We start from the raw sequence: 15,227 nt of genomic DNA on the forward strand, positions 1-15,227 counted from the left end.
CTTCATTATTATTTACTCTCAATTGTATTATTATGATGTACAAAAATATATTTGATTTTGGATCTATTGGGGATATAGTGTGGATTGACTTCTTCCATAAGGAGTACTATAAATTGTTACCTTACCTCAAGGGTTGATTCTATTTTACTTTTATCAAATATTGCAAAATCTTAGCCTTTGAACATATCTTGTAGTTTTTATTAAGGTAAGTAGGGAAAGCACCCATAACATCTATATACCAATTCCTAGAAAATAAAAATACAACTAGACAAGTTTGATAAACAAGTGAGCTAAAACCAACTAGCAACTAGACATAGTAGTTACATATATAATAAGTATTTAAAAAACTATTTATAAATAACAACTACATGAATTGAAACCAACATAGAAACTAAACAAACAAAAAAATATCCAAAAAGGAGAGAACATGAAACTCTAGTAGAAGTAGTCATTGTCACTAACCATCTTCTCCAAATTGCCTCCTAACTTGTAATTGTTACAAGCTAGGGTTGTTGTTGCACCAAAAGATCGACCTATCAATGCCCGATACAACCACTAGACTTATAGAATCCAGAGGAGGTTGTTAAACCATGTTGTGAATCTCCATGAGGGACACTGGCCCATTGCCAACAATCCCCATCCCAGCGTCACTCACCACGGCCTGCATGATTTGAACCTATGACCAAGCTCTGATACCACTTGTTACAAGCTAGGGTTGTCGTTGCACCAAAAGATCGACCTATCAATGCCTGATGTAAGCACTAGACTTATATAATCCACAGGAGGTTGTTAAACCATGTCGCGAATCTCTGTGAGGGACACTGGCCCACTACCAACAGTAATAGGGATCTAGTTTATTTGATCTTCCTCTTATTGGCTGACCTATCTTTTTTTTCTATCATTATAGCTTTGTTGTCAATCTTGGACCCCGTAGTCAGAACTCCCATGACTGTCTTTCACATAAGGGAACTATCAATTTTCATAATTTTCCAACAACATTTTCATGAGAGACAATTCTATCCTTACAACTAGATGACTCCATATAGTCTTATTTGTCTTCCATATTGTACATCCTGACATAGAGATCTTCAAACCTAGCAAATAGAATCTACTAGTTTCATTATTTTCTATTAATCCCTTCATTTTATAGGATTCCTCTTTGTCCTCTCCATAATTTTTAGGATATTCAGGCATTCTAGGTCTTCTCTAGAAGGGGTATTATAAGGAGAGCAGTACAAGGAGTCTTTAGGAGTAAGGTCCAATGGCTCCTGAATATTCTACTCACTCACATGTTCTTTAGAAAAGGGGTTACTATAATTTTCTTATTTATCCTCCGTAAGGCTAGTATTCATAATGGTTGCTTGATAATCCCACTAACAATAAAGAGTTTGGCTAACCCCATAGATATTCTTTCTCTTAATGAATAAATAATCTTATATTTTATATTCTCCCCATAAAATATATTTTTAGTAATTGAGGGGGCTAGTAAACCAAAGGGTTACCTTCAAAATTATTTTTCAAATACTTCCCTTTTATCCATTTTAACCTTTCTTTTATTATAGGAACAATTTGCAGCGTTTCCTTTATTTTTAGAGGCATGTAGTGTATTTTTGAATCCCAACTACACAATTAGGGGTGATAGTTCATTACATGATTAATTTTTTATTCTTTAAGGGAAAAATAATGGATTTTGTTTATAGATTTTTCTTTCAAAGAGGATGAGGATTCATTTATAAAAGTAATTTATTTATTATTTCCCCTAATGAGAAAGGGGTTAGGGTTCTGGTGAGAGGTTGCAACACATCCAATCTAGTTACCAAATAGTTCTTGAATATAGAGAACCAGATAATTTTATATGTCCTTTGACATAAATTTTGTACCATTCTTTCAATACTTGAAACTTGAAGTGAGACATTCCAAAGATAACACAAGCATGTCTACCAAATTGCACGAGTAGAAAGATACGTGCAGAGAAATTCAGTGCCTTTCCTAGACTAATCTAACATACAATCAAACTAGTTTCATTTTGTAATTACTAGAACAAACTATGAAAACACCAATGAACTAAAGAGAGAATAATAGATCCTTACAGTACATACACGTTAATATTTAAACTACGTGTCCATTTATTCATCTATAGACAAATGTGGATCATTCTCTTGGTAGCTTGTATTAACATCTTGATACCTCTAATCATCATCTTCATACTTATGATCCTCATCTTAATGCTTCTAATCTTCATCTTAATTCTTTTGATCGTCATCTTAATGCTTATGATCCTTATCTTAATGCTTCTAATTTTTATCTTAATTATTTTGATCTCATCCATATGTCATCCAATTATAAACTACAATATCATTTACATAGCACACCAAAACCCAACAAAGTGAGGTTTGACATCAAGGACATCATAACATATTATCACAATATTAGTAACGATATCCTCCTTTGTCATTAATGGAAACACATAATTTACATTCTCTCTGGCTATTTGACATCAAGTGCGAAGGACAAAAAGGAAAAAAATATTTTCTTTTGAACCTCATTCATCACACATTCTCCCCCTATTAGCAAAAAACACCTACAAGGTCCCCTTGAACAATAGACACCATTATTGTAGGGATGAATATAATTTATGAATTACTCTCCCTAAATATATGCATTAGTATGCATCTAGTTAGAAAAAGGAGAGGAAACAACCCCTAACTTTTTCCTAATATATCCAAATGTATCCTTTGAGTGTTCCTTTATAAATATTTTTGCAACTTGATCCTTTGTAGGTACATACTCCAATTGAAGTTATAGATCTACAACCTTCTCTCTCAAAAAAATTTACTAGATAGGTTTATGCATCACTAGATTCTTTGCACTGTTGATGGCACTAAAATGTTATCACATAAGATATGAATGGGCTCATCATATATTACCTTGACATCCTTGGAGGTCTACTTCATCCATAATACTTGAGTGTAACATGATGTTACAAAAATATACTCTACTTTTGTAGTTCATAGAGAGATTAAATTCCACTTCTTACTAAGCCATGAAACCAACCTATTTACCAAATAGAAAGCTCTGTCACTTGTTGTTCCTCTATCATCAATACATCCTACCCAATAAGAATCAATTTACAAACTCGGGAAAAAGTCATTTTCCTGTTGACATCACAATTAATATCCTAAATTATTACCTTTTAAATATCTAAAGATCCTCTTCACTAGCTTCACATTATTATCTCCTTGTTCAACCTAAAACCTTACAACCAAACACACTACATGCATAATATGTATACTTTTGTTTTATCATTCATTTCACTCTCAACCATACATTTGATAACCTTAAACTTCAGATGTACACATAAGATCCATTGAAAGTTAGAGACAAGATCATAAAGGTAAGATACATAAATGTTTGCTAGATAAATTAGAAAGTAGTTATGCCTAGATTTGTAAAGAGGAACAAAGTATGCATAACATTGTGGAGGAGTAAACTAATTTTTTTCTAATTACCACAAAGAAAAAACCTGAAGCTAAAACCTATGCCACAATGGCTCATCATTGATAGCCTTTCCTAAATCAAACACAAAGACACTATAGTTCAACATTATAATCAAAACCATCTATTATGAAAATATAAGAGTGGGTACGCAACCCTTTCTAGGGTCCACTACCCCCGATAGTTTATTCATTGGCTATCACACACTTAGGTACAACAAAGACAAAAACCTGGTTAACTATTTACTATGCAACACACTCCAAAGAGGCTTGTTGGATGATAAGTCTCAAAGTCAATACTTACTTGTTTACTTATAAATTTATTTCTTTCAATTCTCAACTTGGTGTAGGAATAAAGAAAGATATCTTAAAATATGATCATTTAGTAATGTCTACAAGAATTGGATTAATGAAAAACACAATGATCCTTAAATGGGTATATTATATCATAAGATGATGCCAAGATGGCCTAAGGTATTAGCTTAAGAATGACAAACATATAAAATAATGGATATTGAGGCAACAATCTAGTAATTTGCAATGTATATGAGTTAAAAAATAATAAAAACTAAGGAATACTTACTTTCCATCATTGTCTTTTTCTTTGAGTAAAAAATATCTGTACAACAACTATATACTATAAATATATTTTTTTGAACCCAAATACAATAAATATCACTTTACTTATTAAGAATAGAAAGATAAAAATTAATGATCTTGAACTATAGAATGATAGCCATGCAACAATCAAATATGTAATTCAAAATCTATAAAATATGGTGATATTAGATAGCGATATTATATCTAAGCTATCAACTAGTAGCTTTCAATTAAATTTAATAATTAAATGTTCTAAATTTGTAATCCAACATTAAGAATGCTAGAGGGTATTCATTTAACCTCCAATGGAGCATAAAATCAATAACTCTACTAGCCTCTAATTACAAGTCAAACTATAGAGTAATTAAACTGATAGGCTTTAGTATGGGCTTTTTAGCCCGGAAAATTGTCAGCCTTTCTCGCGAAATCTTTTTCGGCATACTTTCCAAACATGTTTTCATTTTTTTCGAGCACATTTTTCGATCCATGTTTTCACATTTTTCCTTACATGCCAAGTTTTCCCGCAGTTGGCAATAGTACCACTTCATTGCATTTATCACAAATGCAGAGAAAAGACAAGTTCAAGACGCTCTTCATGAGTGAGTAGAGCATTGGCGATTATCGAAATGTCTCCATTTTCTTATCTTGTTGAACTCTAATATAGATTTTTTATATTTTAAGTTTTATTATTTTAAGTCGAGCAAGGAGGAGGATGTGCTTGCCAAAAGAGCCCTCGCCCATGCTTATATACTTGACTATTAGGAGGGATATTCTCTGCTTTGCACAGCCCTTGCTTTGCCCCCTAATAGAAAGGTTAGTCTCTCATGGTCCCATGGATTCTTTCATATGTTTTAATTTGTTATTCTACCCCAAATTTGTCTTTATCATTCCACCCTCTAACGTAACGCCCCATTCTACCCTTATTCTCAATTTTCCTACAAACTCTGCTCATTTTTTATCAACGAAGTCGTTGATAGTATAACACAATTTTTGCAGAACCTTGAGGTAAGTCACTTACAATGGGTTGCCTTGGGGGTTCGTCGAGAGTTTAAATTTCCTTGTAACGTTGCTTTTTTGGTTCATCTCATTTTAAATTTATGTTTGCTCCGGTAGGGTTTTTTTAATTTTTTCTCTACAGACACTAGAATTTTTCCTTATCTATAAGTTCTTGGCTACACAAGAGAAGAATTTTGTGAAGGATTCGCAGAAAAACTTCATAATCTTGATATGAAGAAATGTCAATCATATTGGTAAGGTCTAATTTTCATTTAATTTTTCGGATTTGAGGCAACAGCTGCAAGGCACTTAGTTATTTTATTTTGGGTTTATTTCATTATAATAATAATAATAATAATTGTGCTCTTATAGCATTTAGTTTGAGAAAGTTATATGATAAAATAGGTAGGTCTTAGACAATCCTCATATTTTAAACTTCAAAAATTCCTCCCCACACTTTAAACGCTATGCATCTTACTCCATCACAATTTATGCGATTATGCTTTGAGGAAATGCATCAATGAAATTTTTTACTTTTGGTGAAACCATTTTGTCGTATTTTGATTTTAAATTTTTTTAAAAATAAATACTTTCTTATAGAGAAATGTTTCATAAATGTATTCTAATAGTGTACACAAATGGGGGTTTCACTGGTAAAGGTTTTTTAATGTTGGTTTAAATTTTTAGAGAGACATTTCAATATGATTAGAAAAAATAATGAATGGATAAACTATTGATTTAATGATGAAAAAAATAGATAAAATGAATGGATTAAAGTGTTTTAACAATGAAAAGATCAAGTAGTTAAATTTATCTACAAAATATTTAATAGAAGTGGTTTTCATTCAAGAATAAGTGGAAATTTCATTAAATGGTTTTGTAATTTGCATTGTTTTCAATTGAAGAGGATTGGTATAATTAGAGGGAGGATTGGTGTAATTAGTGTTTATCATCAAATGGGATTTTTGTATTAAAATATAATGAATATTGTAGGTTATGACTCAAATTTAAATGTTTTAATTTATTTTTTTTATGAAAAATATGCAGAAATCTTTGGCACTGGATTTTAATAAATAAATAAATTGATGGTAATTATAATGTTCAATTTTTTAAAGAAATTTTTAGAACTGGCTTGGGATTTTTTTGAATTTAGTAAGTCTTTAGATTAAACTGAAATAATGAAGGTTTGAGTTGAATAATTCAATTCAAATTTTTCATATAAAATATTATAATTGTTATTATGTTTTTAAGTATTTTTTGCATTCGATGGTTATTGGACTAAAAATAGTAAGTCATAAAATATCATATATGATGTAATATGCAGTATTAGTTTTCTCGTATTTGTTTATTTGTCTGTGAATTTAATTATATTAGTTTGTTTGTTTGTATTTGTATGTGGATTTAATTATGTAAATTGATTTTCTTAAAAATGTTTTTCTTATGATCTATCATTAGGATCCTTTGGATGGAATAGATCTTTTCGATGGAATAGAAAGAGGGTAAAAATTATGATTTTTAAGATGAGATATAAATAGGGAAAAAATATGGATCATTTAACTTCAAAAGCTAAATATAATAAGAGAAGATAAAAGAGATACTAAAAATAAAAGAAAAAAGTGTTGTATTATATGAATACCACAACTTACAAAGTTAAAACAAAATAATGTGTTATAAAATAAGGATTGTTTCACTTCAAACTTAAAAATAATAAGGGAAGATAAAAGAGATAGTAAAAAGAAAAGCAAAAATGTTGTATTAAATGAATACCAAAAATCAAAAAGTATTTAAAAATGATGTGTTTTATGAATACAAGAAACTAATTTTATGGATTAAACCTTGAATGATAAGAGAAGATAAAAGAGATAGTAAAAAAGAGAAGTGATACATGAATCCTGAAGTTAGAATACAGGAAACCAATTCTATGGATTATTATTATTTTTTAAAAAGTAAAGTGTTGAATACCAATAATTAGAATATTAATCAAATTAATCCGACCTTTTGGACACTCCATTTTTTGAAACCACAATGACTATTAATGTGGACTAACAAGCCTTTGTGATAAGCACAAGGTTGGATTTGGTTGTCATAATATTACTTAGTGATAACACATTTAAGTTGTGTAATAATGTAAAAAGTTATAAATATATCCATATCACAAACATAAATGTAATACTGAAAAATGAATCTTATCATCTACAAGAGAATGGTAAAGAAATATTAAGTATGTTTACATTTTTGTTTAAAAATTTATTCCAGAGATTCATTACCATCAAACAAATATTTATCAAACAAATATAAAAATAAATTGTATAAATATTGTTCATTATAATTCATTTTCTTTTATTTTTTTTAATATAAGAAGTAATAGCTAGTTGTAAATTCATTTTGAGTAGAAGAATAGAAAAATTATATATATTGAATTTGAATATGCTTTTAAATAAAGTAGTAATGAATTCCTATATATTTTAATCATTCATATATAATTGTGGTTTTTTTCATATTTAAAAATGTTGAAGTTATCACAAAACTTTGCTTATGTAAATGAAGTAGTAGTGGGCAAATAGTTTTTTCTAGCTCAAAAGATTTTTACTAAATCCATATAGATTATAAATCTAAACTGCTAAGTAAGAGGTATTTTCCATAGCAAGTCAATTTATGATATTGCTACCAGGGTTCAACTGTGTGGTTTTTGAGTCAAACTCATTGACCTATGATTCATGAGAAGTGGTTCACAAGAACCCATCTATAATGAGAATGAATGGTCCACATAGCACTCATTACATCTAGTTTATGCTCACAGAGGTGAGGCATTGGGCCTTCCTGGGAGGTCACCCATCCTAGTACTACTCTAACTCAAGAATGCTTAGCCACGAAGTTTTTTCTCCAAGGTTAAACCCACTTAGCTTGCAACTCCATTTGTAAAAACTTCAACAAGTTTTGTTCCTTATGAACCATTGATAATAGAGCTCCTTTATCTCATCAATTGATAAGTAGGAGGTATTTTCCATAGCAAGTCAAATTATGATATTGCTACCACGATTGAACTGTGTATTTTTTGAGTCAAATTCATTGACCCGTGATTTATGAGAAGTGGTTCACAAGAACCCCTCTCACATGAGAATGAATGGTCCTCATAGAACTCATTACATCTAGGTGATGCTCACAAAGGTGAACCATTGGGCCTTCTTGGGAGGTCACCCATCCTAATACTACTCCATCTCAAGCATGCTTAACCATAGAGTTTCCTCCAAGGTTAAACCCACTTACCTTTCAACCCTATTTTCAAAACCTTCAGCAAGTGTTGTGCCTTATGAACCATTCATAATAGAGCCCCTTTAGCTTATCAATGATAAGTAGGAGATATTTTCCACAACAAATAAAATTATGATATGGCTACTAGGATTCAACTATGTAGTTTTTGAGTCCAACTCATTGACCCATGATTCATGAAAAGTGATTCACAAGAACCATCTCTAATGAGAATTAATGGTCCACATAGCACTCAACCATTTTACTTGAAGCTTCTACCCATACCCCCCCTCCCTCCTTATTCTATCTTATTCTAGCTTGAGCCCTAGATTACTATTGCTCCTCTTTTCTAGCATATCTCTCAGCTCTGATGGCGACCACATTAAAGAGAAGGTAGTTAAAGGTCTTTGAAGAGCTTTAAAGTTTATGGGAGGATGATTGAAGGACTAAGAAGCATAGTTTAGAAGTTTGTTTCTTCTTGATGGCTCTTATTTTGTATGAACTTTAATATTCATATTTAAGCTTATCCTCTTGATTAGCTTTGTCTCTGCCATAGAGGGATACTCTATTGTAAGCGGATGGAATTGTTTTGTAAATTCCTATATTTTATATGTCATTGCTTTAGGAAGCAGGTTAGGGGAAGACAAAAGGCTATCATATTGTAAAAATTAATGTATGAGGGAATTTTCATCCAAAGAACAGTCAAGTCCTCAAAGAATAATGACAAAAGAGGTATGCTTGGTGATCCTTTTCCACATGACAATGGATGAAACATAGGCACATACATAGTATGAAATGATCATCAAATGACAGTAGATGCCACAATGTTCTTTAAGAATTATTATGTAGAAAGCAACAAAAATGAGTATACAGAGGATAAAATCAATGAGAAAGGTTCTTCTATCCTCCATGAAGGCTTATTGATGTAAAATAACAATTACTAGAGTAGATTTAGTGCAGACTAAATCAAATTTGAAGTTATCTCTACTGAAATGATAAATGACATTCTACTCATAGAGACAACCCAAAAGGGAAAGTGCATTGCTGAAACCATGATGAGAGTTTCAAATCAGGGCATTACTGGTTAAAAGGTCTACATCACATAACACATGAATGTCATAGACAAAAGGGGCAATATTAGTACTGTCGAGATTAAATACTTGATGGCTTACTAGTTCATTCACACACAAATAGTGGCAATGCATGCGTTAAATCCCACAACTGAGGATGACAAGAACCATGAAATGAATTGAGAGTATAGTCTCAAAGGGAGTTGACTGTGATATAAAAAAAAAAAAAAATAACGCTTTTTCAAGAGATGTAGTAAGGCATATAAAGAGTAAAGAGACAGTACTAAGCATGTAAAGGACTCTAAGACTATGTCAGCATTTGAAAGAAAAAAACCTAGAAACTTGGATAGGTATGAAGCCCTAGTCGATGGTGGTAGTATTCCCACAATAGGTATGATAGTTCATTATGTAGCATTCAATGAAGATAGTGATCATAGTCAGTGTATTAGAAATTGGAGACAATTGTTGACATCTATGTTCTGTATGATCTAGGGTGGAAGATATGTTTGGAGGAAGTGCCTTTGTTGGATAGTCATAGGTAACAAAATACTACATAGTGAACAAAGCTATTGAGACACTATTATCTAGCTTTTTCTTCAAACAAGTGGATATATGAGTGGATGCAGTATTTCATTAGATTTTTATCATTCACTAGCATAATATAAAAAAATCATTGCATTCCATGTGACAAGTACTTCAGGGGAATCTGATTCAGAGAAGGGGGGACTCTGGAATATTATTTGATAAATTTATTCAATGTTAATTGTTTTTATTTGTGTGAGTGATAAAGAGTTTTGATAGTCATGTATTTGCTATGTTCATAAGTTTTATGTTTGTCAGTCAGTTGTACCTTTATATTGGTAGATGCAATTTTGTACAATTTAATCATTTCATATGTAAGGAAAATAAAAAGAAACTGAAACATTTGCAATAAATAGCCTCTTAATGGGCCATCTTGTGGGTCAAATTTGTTTTCTACAAAGGTCTATCAAAATTATCCAGTGCACTTACTTGGCCAGATTCAAAATTTGTGTTTTGAGACTCGTCCACATTTTTGTAAAATGACTCAGAATTATAAATTTTGGACCTATTTTTGAGCTTCACTTAAATATTATATGCATTCTTGTAGCTATCTCTTAATCAAGTGATTTGGATGAAATCTATTTCATATTGCATATAGTAACTTGTTTGCATTTTTTTGAAATAACTTGGACCTATCGTCTTTGGACTTATTTTTGAGCTTTGCTTCAAAATTATAGGCATTCTTCTATGCTTCTCGTAAGGAAATTTGAAGGAAATGTGTCTCAGTTTGGATACAGGCAATAAACTATATCTGTTAAGCATTACTTTTCAATGTTTGACCCTTCATGGTGCTTGGTATACATAACTTGGCAGTTAAACTATTAAATATTTTTCTTTACCTATACTTTTGGAGTGATATTTATGAACCAAGAACATGCAAAATGTAAATTTAGGCTTTATCCAAAATCAATAGACCCTTTTTCTCTTAGTATGATACAAATTTGTTCATAGTGTTTATATTTAAATGAAATGCAATTTCTAACATAATACAATCCAATGCTACTCATTAATGAAGCAAATGAATTTCTTTTTGCAAACTTAATTTTTAGGTTTCAATGGAATTTAATCATACTCAATAGATCATTTTTATTTTATGTAAGAAAATTTTATTGTTACAAGACTATTCATTGACGACCCTCAGCTATATGACATGCTACAAATTCTTGATGACAAATTACTTTTTCTAAATATTTGAAGTTTTGATATCAAATTGCCTAGAGAAATCTGCATAATAATGAATGCTATATAAGTTCCCTTACGAACATGCCACTTTTCAGTTGTCAAATGATAATTGGATATTATGTCACATTAACAAATCTCTTTTCAAGCATTCTGTGTCTTGATATCTATTACTGAATTGCATATCACACTAGTCATCTATTTACAACAACATTTAAATGTTGGAGACTAACAAATCTAGCTTTGAGTTGTGCAACCATAGTGCATATCTATTCACAAACCATGTAATTGTGGATGAGCCTTTTCATGTTGTACATGTTTTTATCAATGTAATTTTGTCAATAAATATAAAAGAATTGCAATTGATAATTGATATTTCTACTTGTTTTTTAAAAATGTTTTGGTAGTCCAAACTGTTAATGTATATAAATTGTTTTCGTAAAGTTCAAAAGCTTTGTATTTTAGATTACCAAATCACCATCAATGCCCTTAGCCTTACATGCTTGATTGCCTATCGGCTTTCCGTTGCACGAAATAAAGCGTGCAACTGCTAGTAGGGATTAATTTTTATTAAGCCGGTAGGCTTCAGTGTTGGCATTTATAATGCCCGGAAAATTGTCAGCCCTCCGGGGAAAGGAATTTCCGGTCACGTTTGCCGGCAGCAAGATTTACCGGTCACGTTTTCTGAGTCAACTTGACAATGTGTGGCAATGTGTCTTGTTTTTTATTGTCAATTAAAAAATTATTGTTTTGAGCGTACGGGGTATATTGGTGTGATGTTTATTGTCAATGCGGTGGCGAACGGACAGGGCAGCTGACATTTAATGTCATTTAATAGCACTCATGTCTGTGGTACGTACCGTCACTATTTGCGTTAATATTGTGTTTATTATGCAAGTGAAGTTGTGTTTTCTCGTTTAGCAATTTCTTCTCAGGAGGTGGGTATCGTTTGTAGTTTGGAGCATAGTAGTCACAGTGAAGTGAAGATCTGGTGTTATCTCTGGCAAGGTTTGTATGTTATCTGCATAGGGGCTGACTGTGTACTTTTGTATTTTATTGCTTTGTTTGATGCAATCTGAGAAAAGTAGTTTGGAAATAGGTCTCCAAAATCAAGGGTGGTGTCTTGGATGGGAGGAGAAAACCTATCGTGTTTCTAGCTGCAATCTTTCACTCCTGCTGCACGTCAAAGGACCATCGGCTGGGTGTACACGTAAGCAATGCTTCTACAAAGACTTTAACTATGCATGCAATGTGTTGAGTGTTTTTCTCAGTATTTTGTTTTTGTGCCTGTAATGTGTTGAGGGTTTTGCTTAGTATTTCGTTTTTGCGTGCATGAGATGAATTTTTGTTTTCTTTCACTTGAAGATTTTGGTTTTTTTATCCTTATGCATTTCCCAAGGAATGAAAGTAGCACTCTTTTCAGTTATGTCTACAACATCGATTTTAACCCTATTCATCCTCACCCAAATATTTCATACAGTAAACTTCAAACAGAGCAAGATCAAAACAGAGTAACCTATTACACATTCAAGGAGTGTTATGTAGTCATCAACACATATAATTAAAGTTATAATCTAGTGTGATTCATGCAAAATTGTTTGAATGCAAATCTTTATTACCAAAATAAAACTTACTTCGAATTCATTGTGCAACCCAGTTAAACAAAATCTTTGCGGTTTAAGCGTTACCGGAATTTTCATCTTGAGCAAGTTATTGAAATTGGCTGGAGTTTTGTGGCAGATGTTTTCTTTTTAGTGATTGTATGGACATTTTGATAAAGCACAATCTGTTTAACAATTTCACCAACTATAGACTGTGTCATAGTTTTGTTGCCGATGTTTTCTTTTTAGTTTTCTTTCTAGTGATTGTATGGACATTTTGGTAAAGCACAATCTGTTTAACAATTTCACCAACTATAGACTGTGCCATGAAATGCCCTGTACTTTGAAGTGAATTTGATTCGATCTAATACCCTAATGACCTTTGTTCACAACAAGTATAGAGTATGCCACGAAATAACCTGAAATAGGTTTCTTTTGCTCTAATTTAGCATCAAATAGTTTCCCTTGAAATCAAATGTGTAGATCTTCTTGACAGAACCATATCTCTCTGAATATAGTTTAGTATGGTTTTGAGGTTTGGGGTCCTAGCATGGGGGGTAAATGTGACTTTCTATTATAAACAGCAATGAGCTCAAGTTTAGAGGGTTGATATTCCTGCAGGAGAAAGATGAGTCTAGAGATTTTGATGATGATATAGATGTAAGTTTTTTCACCCGTGCAACCTAAATAAAATTACTTCGATTTGAAGAGATATTATCTGCACTTTTGTTGAAAGATTAAAGCTTTTGGATGGAACTCATAAATATCTCTATGACATTTCAGACAACTCAAGATATTTCAGGACTCCTTTTAATCAAATATGATATCATATTATCAAATAATCTCTAAAATCTACTAATACTCAACACTTGTGTACAGGTGGTGTGAAATCAAATACTATTGGATATAAAAAGTTTTCAAGACCCCTTAAGGCTGTTATAATAAAGCTGGATACACATATCTGGACAAAGAGGGTAAAGTATCTAGCAACTTTGTCCTTGGCATGGCTTCAAGGAGAATTTTTCTGTCTGCTAGCCTTTATGTTTGCTGAGGATCAATTGAGCTTTGACATGATTGAAACATTGCATTGTTTCATTTAGTGGGCTCGCAATTTTACATACAATATCGTTTTCTTATGACTCTCATTACGTACTTCCTACCAAATTCATGGGCTTTTTAGTCTGCCTATGTTTACAGTCACATGTTAATTTATTGGCCATGCAAATAAAGATCTGAAGTGTTTATAAGTTGGTGATACTAAACTTGACCTGAAATTCCTGCAGGAAAAAGATAAGTCTACTGATTCTGGTAAGATGCAAATGTAAGTTTTCTTTCCAGTGAATCCTACATAAAATTACTTCGATTTGGAGTGATATTATGTGTACTTTGCTTATGATTCACATTGCATACTTCATACGAGATTCATGGGCTTTTTAGTCTGCCTATGTTTATAGACACGTGTTAATTTATTGGCCATGCAAATAAAGATCTGAAGTGTTTAGTTGTTGATACTAAACTTGACCTGAAATTCCTGCAAGAAAAAGGTAAGTCTACTAATTCTGATTAGGATGCAAATGTAAGTTTTGCCTCCCATGAAACCTAAATAAAATTACTTCGATTTGGAGAGACATTATGTGCATTTTAGTTAAAAGATATAAGTTTTGTCACCCGTGAAACCTAAATAAAACTACTTCGATTAGGAAGAGATATTATGTGCACTTTAGTTAAAATATTAAAGCTTTTGGATGGAATTCATAAATATTTCTATGATATTTCAAACAACTCAAGATATTTCAAGACTCTTTTTAATCAATATGGATATCATATTATCTAATAATCTCTGCAATCTATAGATCTACTTCAAATATTTTTTCCCTTACTTTTGATTATGAATGTGTTTGAAATTATCAAGGATTATCTTTCAATGTGTTTTAGGTCCACTGTACATCGAAATGTAAATTTATTATGATGAAACTTGAAGATGTGGTTGCCCAAGACATTAGCATACTTTTTCCTTAATTAAAATATTTTAATATGCATTGTTATTTTGTAATAGGATGAGGATGAAGAACACGAAGATGAAGATGTAGACTGCCGATAATACATATTTCTTCATGCAAAATATCATTTATGCAAATTTTCTAAGAGTCATTTTGTTATATATTTTTCCAGGATGACCTATAGTTGCTTGCAATTTGTAGTCTTCCTTGTTGATTACCTAAAGCCGAAGGCACAAACACATTTGTTTGCATTTCATCATTCATATTTTTGCAAGGTTTGATGGGTGGTTCTAATCTGTATTGAAGCTAGATTTTCAAAATTGAATAATAATCCTTCAGTTTCTCCTTTCAATGGTTGACATCATATTTCAAGTCGTTGATGTGGGTTCGCCTACATCATGTTAACAAATTTCTTGCAGATACTAGGAAAAATTATGCAATAATGTCTCACTGAGT

At 31.6% G+C, this 15,227-nt stretch overlaps 1 protein-coding gene across 1 annotated transcript; it reads left to right on the forward strand.

The window, feature by feature from the left end:
* Positions 1–11,773: 11,773 nt before the first annotated feature.
* Positions 11,774–14,002, forward strand: LOC131037235 (uncharacterized). The gene is made up of 4 exons (XM_059208592.1): positions 11,774–11,877; positions 12,069–12,178; positions 12,270–12,380; positions 13,651–14,002. The coding sequence occupies exons 1-4, from the start codon at positions 11,774–11,776 to the stop codon at positions 13,869–13,871; spliced, it is 546 nt and encodes a 181-aa protein (XP_059064575.1). The 3' UTR covers positions 13,872–14,002.
* The last annotated feature ends 1,225 nt before the right edge of the window (positions 14,003–15,227 follow it).

This window comes from Cryptomeria japonica, chromosome 7, assembly GCF_030272615.1.
Source record: "Cryptomeria japonica chromosome 7, Sugi_1.0, whole genome shotgun sequence".
Classification (NCBI taxonomy): Eukaryota; Viridiplantae; Streptophyta; class Pinopsida; order Cupressales; family Cupressaceae; genus Cryptomeria; species Cryptomeria japonica.

What these genes read in the sequence shown, in the direction of transcription:
- LOC131037235 (XM_059208592.1), top strand. Translation starts at nt 11,774, where the DNA reads ATGCCCGGAAAATTGTCAGCCCTCCGGGGAAAGGAATTTCCGGTCACG. An exon ending in AGTCAACTTGACAATGTGTG is followed by an intron (nt 11,878 to 12,068) that starts GCAATGTGTCTT and finishes TTATTATGCAAG; the next exon opens with TGAAGTTGTGTTTTCTCGTT. An exon ending in ACCATCGGCTGGGTGTACAC is followed by an intron (nt 12,381 to 13,650) that starts GTAAGCAATGCT and finishes ACTTGTGTACAG; the next exon opens with GTGGTGTGAAATCAAATACT.